The sequence below is a fragment of the Frieseomelitta varia genome, unplaced genomic scaffold, assembly GCF_011392965.1.
Source record: "Frieseomelitta varia isolate USP_RPSP 00005682 unplaced genomic scaffold, Fvar_1.2 scaffold_450, whole genome shotgun sequence".
In the NCBI taxonomy this organism is placed as follows: domain Eukaryota; kingdom Metazoa; phylum Arthropoda; class Insecta; order Hymenoptera; family Apidae; genus Frieseomelitta; species Frieseomelitta varia.
This window is the reverse complement of record NW_025110202.1, coordinates 85,615-91,988: the sequence shown is the minus strand read 5'-3', so window position 1 is coordinate 91,988 and position 6,374 is coordinate 85,615. Positions and strand designations below refer to the sequence as shown.

At 39.2% G+C, this 6,374-nt stretch overlaps 1 protein-coding gene across 2 annotated transcripts in view; it reads left to right on the top strand.

The window, feature by feature from the left end:
- The first annotated feature begins 407 nt into the window (after window positions 1-407).
- Window positions 408-6,374, top strand: part of LOC122532357 (CAPA peptides-like) — a 7,874-nt gene continuing 1,907 nt past the window's right edge. Inside the window, exons 1-3 of one of the 2 annotated variants that reach the window (XM_043661077.1) lie at window positions 408-546; window positions 3,770-3,952; window positions 5,603-5,692. In XM_043661077.1, the coding sequence (XP_043517012.1) occupies window positions 489-546; window positions 3,770-3,952; window positions 5,603-5,692 (331 nt within the window). In that variant the 5' untranslated portion in view covers window positions 408-488. Of the gene's footprint in view, window positions 547-3,769; window positions 3,953-5,509; window positions 5,693-6,374 lie in introns of both variants that reach the window. The other variant, XM_043661076.1, reaches the window with a different exon arrangement.

Genomic DNA, 6,374 nt, shown 5'->3' with positions numbered 1-6,374 from the left:
CGAAAAGGAATTCGTATCTACGAGCTACGAACAGTGTCGATACGCTCATTGAAATTTCTCTACGATCATTCGACACCATTTAGGCCACCCTTCGATACTACAGTATCGTTCACAGCTCCCCCCGTAAGCGATTCTTCTCCCTCCACCGTCGCTGATAATGGTGAATCAGAGCAGCATCAGCCAGTGCAACATTGGTCCACGAAAGGTCGAAAGGTATCAAGCAGGGCGAAGAAACGAGGCGAAACGTTTCGAATCACCATACTGATGGTGTAGAGGGGCGAATGAAACGGGGGAATGCGAAAAGAGAGGGTTGAGAAGGCGTTCGAGGGAGGGTTGGGGTGGCAACCCCCGTAGCCAGTCGAGGCGCAAGGTATAAAATCAGTCGTCGGGTACCTGGTGGTATTCAGTGTCGAACGTGATCCCGTGCTCTGCTCAGTATCGCTTCATCGGATCTTCATCTCCGTGTGAACTGAACGCACGCCACCGCGATGAAAAGCCACCTGCTTGCACTCCTGGTTGTTCTGATATTTTCCACCTCTTTCAATCGTAAGTGCAACGCCACTTCCGGTGTCCCGCTGGTCCGGAAGTCGGACGATTCTTGTATTTTTCTTTCTCTGTTTATTTCAACTTAAATACAGATCGATGGCGATCGATTGATCTCGCAATCTGCGAGTTACAGACTTGCTTCGGTTTTAATTTAGATTTTGTTGCATCTAGACGATGTTGTAATTGATGACGAGCTGTGCCAGCGATATTGATAAACTTGTAAGCTACAGATTTAGTGAGCAACTGTTAATAAATAATAACAAGGTTAATTAGTAACTTCGTGAGTTGCAATTTGTAGACATTGTTTTACATTTCTTTTCGTTTATTCTCGATGCTCGCGTTCACATTTCCTTAATCACAAATTGATATTGGTCGATTGGCGAGTTGTCATTTGTCAATTATAAATTGTGCACAGATGTTTCGCTCTTTTCCTTTTAATCGTTACTGTTGTGAAAAAAGATTCCATGTGTTATTTCACTGAAAAAATATTGACCACGTTGCGCAAGAGAACTCTGGTCTTATTTTTCGCGCCATCAAGCGATCCGCCATGACACTCCGCCATTTCTCGATCTCCCGCTTTCTTAATTCTTTCCCAGCTTTCGTTTGTTTCAAGCTTCTAGCCCTCAGAGTGAAATCATTCCACCTTTTTAATACTCCGTAAACAAATTGAACGGTTTGACGACTCAAAGTTTCATCCTCGGGCTTTCTTTGAAAAGAACGTTTTCCATACTCTCTTATATAACTCGGTGTTTCACTTATTTTTTTTTTTTTTTTCTTAATTTCAAAGATAAAATCATTCCCTCTTTTAATCTTCCGTAGACAAATTAGGTGGTCGCCGACTCCGAGAGAAACTTCACCCTTAAGTTACTTCCAAAAGAATTTTTTAATTTTCCCCAGTCAGCGTTTACGCTGTCTTGTTTACTCTGCCCCTTCGTACCAAAGGCATCCTCATTTTTAATCTTCCGCAAACAAATTGTATCGTTGACGGCCTAAGTGAAATTCCGCCCTCGAATTATTCAGACAGGAATCCCTTTGTCGAGGAAAGTTCCAAACATTTGACTTGACGAACGATTGTATAACACGGTTTCTCGGAAAAAAAAAGAAAAAAAAAGATTATAGAAGATTGATTTTTTTTCTTGTTTCTTAGTAATCTCACGTTTTAAAAGCATTTTTATTTAGGCGATAGGTAACAGGTCCGAATCGAAGCACACCGTTCATCGATCTTCCATGAATTGGCTGGGTTTCTTTTACCTCTCTTTCTCCGTATCCCTCTTTTTCTAGTTAATTATCGGAAACCGTGGGATCTATCAACAGCCATGCACAAGACAGACGTATCGTTTCTTCCTTCCTCTCGATCGCTCTGCCGATTTTCTTTTCTTCCATTTCTCACATCCTCTTAATCGTTGATCCTCGATTGTTGCGAGAAAGAGAACGCAACTTTCGACAAGTGAACCGTTTTGTAATTCAGTTTGTTTTCTAGTATTCCGTAATTTTTCTCTCTCTCTCTCTTTCTCTCTTGAAAATCTCTGGCGCGATCCACTTGAGTAACAGCTCAAAATTGCTTTTCAGAGCTGGCAATGAAACCCGATTTTAAAATCAGTCTTTTCTCAAGAAAAATTTGCTATCCTTGGTTCTGTTTATTATTCAACGTTAAATTTAATTATTTTAAAAGTTTGACGTTTTTCTTCGCTATTACTGTTGACAGCGCTACACATGAAAATATGCACAAACAATGTGCACTTGAACATGCACGTGTGTAATTTATATCTGGATTTCGCAGTCGTTTCACCGATACACTCTACTTTCCGCCTGCTCGCTTAATCATAATTTACACACGGTACTTCGTCCGACGTTGTTTTTTTTAACTAGCTTTTCACCAGCTCGAAATTTTTTTCCCTCGGTCCCAAAAATTGCACCGACTTTGAACATATTTGTGTATACGCTCTCTGGCGACCTTAACTTTTCCACCTTTCTCGTTTCTAATTAAACTAAAAAAAAAAGGGGGAGGAAGGGGAGAGAGTTGCCCTAAAAGAGGAAAAGCGAGTCCCTCTGACGCTTTCACTAAAAAAACTGAAACACATCCGTTGGCGTATAAAAAAATTAAAAAAGAAAAAAGAAAGGAAAGGTTACGAACGTGGAACGAAGTGGAAATATTCGAAAGATACTGCAGTTAATTGGATCTCTATTCATTAAACGATAAACAAACGAACGACGCCTCTTGACAATTTACCATTTTAATTATTTCCATTGAAAATAATATTCCTCTGCGCGCGATTGCATTATATACTTCTCACAAAGCGTGCAATTGCCGTTTGACAATTATCACGAACTTAATAATTTTAATCATTTGCATCGAGAACGTGTTATTTTTCTACCGACACTTACACTACGCTGTAAATTGTTGCGCGTGTAATTTTTATCTTGTCCACCTCTTAGATGTTCGTCGAGCACCTTCTAGTAGAGCCATGATTATCGAAACACCCATTATCCTATTCCGTTTAACACCCGTTCTCTCCATCATTGGAATATTCTGTTATCGGTAACAGTGCTTTTAAACCATAAGTATTCTTCCATCTATATCGTCGAAGATAACGCAATATTCCAAGTAATAATGTTTCAGTGGCAGTATTATACATTCAAAGCAATCGCTGCGCCGTGAAATGTTATCGGTTGGTACCACAGGGATCGTTTTCAGAAAAATTTTGTTGAAATAGTACGAAAATAGTACTTTATATTATAGTACTATATAGTACTATTATAGTACTTTATATATTGTACGAAAAAAGATTCCCGTTTCTGTGGGATTTTCTTTTCAAAAAATATTCTTGATTGACGTTGTCACGGAAACAGATATCTTCGAGTCTGATTAAGTTGAATAATAAAAATTCCATTTAGCTATTTCAGAATATTCAATTACGTTCGATCACTGTTCAGTGACAGTGTCTTTCTATCCTTTGTAAGCTTTCTATCCTGTCTGGAACTTTTATTCTTAAGAATAATTTGTTTACCTGAACTTGATGTAATGTAAGAATATTTCTTCGAACAATTTAAATAGCATCCGCTCAAAAAAAAAAAAAAAAAAAATCTAAGATAAGATGAATGACGGTCGTGCAATCTGTGTCGGTATTAATAAATCTGTCGTTCCACTATTCGCCTTCCGTTTGCCTTCGAATTAGTTCCGATAATCGAGATCCCGTGTCTTATTTGCTTGGTGAAATTTCAGAGGGCGAGAAGTTAAAGTCGAACGACAGGCGGGCTGCCGGCCTGATGGCGTATCCGAGGATCGGCCGGTCCGACGTGCCGGTCTCTAACCTAAATTTCAACCGTCGCCACGTCATGGAGCCAGACACAGATTTCCAATTTTACAGTCCGGAGTTGGACTCCGTTCCGGACAAAGATTACGAAGGTGAAGTATCACCAATAACATTCGAAACGTGCGTCCGCATCCTATCCCGCAATCCCATTTCACGTGTAATTTATCTTGCACCCGGGTGAAAGATGGCCAAATGGCGCCCGCCATTTTGCGTACAGAACGTTCCACTTAGAGCTCTTTTCGTTCTCTCGTTCTTTCTGCTGTGGAATCTCCGCCAGCCAGAAAACAAAAATGACGAATCGTTTGTCGAATCGGATTTTCCACGGGGGAAAAAACTGGAACGAAAGAAAGGGAAAAAAAAACCAATGTGATGGAATAAATGTCTTCCGCGACGATTATTCATAAGGATTGAACGCGAAGATGGTTTGGTCTTCAGAAATTTCGCCAATCTCACTGTGTGTACAAAATTAATCGGGAATTAGTTTGCAAGAAACAATTTGACAGAGGCGTGCCTTCGAACCGTGTAATATTTATTGTATAGAGTTTAAAAATTTCGAGAAAAGGGGAAAAACTCGCGTCTCTCGAATGAGGCACTCTGTATGTGTCGCGAGGAATTTCATTTGCTGATTGAAAATTGTCAAATATTCTCTGAATCCGGCCGAATTGTATAAAATTGTTTGTCACAAACCGAAGCTGGGAGAAATTGAAAATTGACACGAGAATGGACGAGGCAACTGTACAGCTACAGGGCCGCCAATTAATTCTGAACTATCGATTTTTAATGAATTTTAATATTTACCAAAATTATTAAAACCGCAGCGTGTGGCCGCACAGTGTAATAGAATCGCGATATGTTTCGCACGATCGTAGATACCGGGGCGAATGTAAATTTTCGTTATTGATCGAATTGTCACGTCTACAAATTTGAATTACGGTAGAGTTGTATGATGGACGATCGAATGAAACACACTGAAACTAGAATGAAACTGACGGGCGAAACTTTTCAAGTATTTCCGAGGCAAAGTCTAACGCGAGCGTGAAAGAAGAATCGTCAAACTGTGATTCGTCTTGATGGATTATTCGTCTTGTTAGATTACCGAGGAAATTGCTACTACCGTACCTGAGACAAATTTCATCGCGGTTGAAGTAAAAGTTGATTTTAAAAGAGATTTTAAAAGTACGACGGAAATTTAAAAATTGTTGACAGCTGTTTGACTTCGAGATAATAACAATTAATAGCTGTTTGTAATTGTCGAATAATAATTAAAGAATCGACTTCGAGATTGCAATTAAAAGTTAGTAATCGTCAAATGTTAATTAACGAGTCGATAATTAGGTGTTTCAATTAGGCAATCTTTCCAGAAACGGGGACTTCGAAAACGTACAAATATCCGTATTTATATCACCTCGATGCCAACGTTTTGTAATAATTATCCCCCGAGCGTGATCATCATCAACTTTGTAATCGCGTTCCAGGCGATCGATTCCGAACGGTTTATTTTAGGGGAGAATTGGTTGTAGTGGCGAATGATGCGATCTGTACACACAACTTCGGAAAATTGAAATTTCCTTCCCCCGAAGTCTAATTCAAGCCATGGAGTACACACCTCCGAGCTAGCATAATCGCATAAATTACCATACAATTTGCAGACGTTCGCAATACAGCCGCCGGATCCGTTGGGAGATCGATGAATCTTAAACACGTAGACAAATTTCCAAGGGAAGCGCGGTGGTTGATTTCAGATCGTATCCGTTTGGCAAAAGATTACCGACCTTGGCAGAAGATCGACGAGGGAAGATTCGTTTATCCTGGCTCGTTGCTACTCGCTCGAGGTACGAGACAAACCTCTTTTTGCCTTTTTCAGCTACTTTTCTGCAATTTTCTGCAGACACCAAACTGACACTGAACGACTTACGTTACAATTAACCTACTCGTTACAAATAAAAATACACTTTCGATACACGTAATACACTTTAGCTATCGAGAGGAGCTTTCTCTATTTTTTTCTTCTCTCTATTCGACAGTAGAATATTTGTAATAAGGGTACAACTGTTAATCTCTTAAAAATTTAAGGTTAGATTTGAAAAGTTAGGTTAGGTCTGAAAAATTAAGTTTCGTTTGGAAAAAGAAAGCATTCTAGACCCTTGTTATCAAGATGTTAAACTCAGAAAAGTTGGAAATACAGAAAAGATTCTACTTCAGAGTGGATTAAGGGATTAAGTGAATGATTCGATCAGTACATGTGTACAGTTTTGTTGCGTCGGGTCCCGTTCAGTGGCGGCTCTCCGGTGAAGCAAAATGGTTAATCATTCAATTTTTCGAGAATTGAACACCAATGTAACATTGTTACCGATCACAGCAGTGATCTTTCAAAATTTAACAAGACTGACGCTTACATTTTTTACTTTTAGCAAAAGGGAGCAAAATAGAACAAAGTGCCCTCTATAAACTCGATCACTCTCTCGTTTTTTATTTTTATTTTTCTTTCTTTTTTTTTTTTTTTTTCTTTATTAG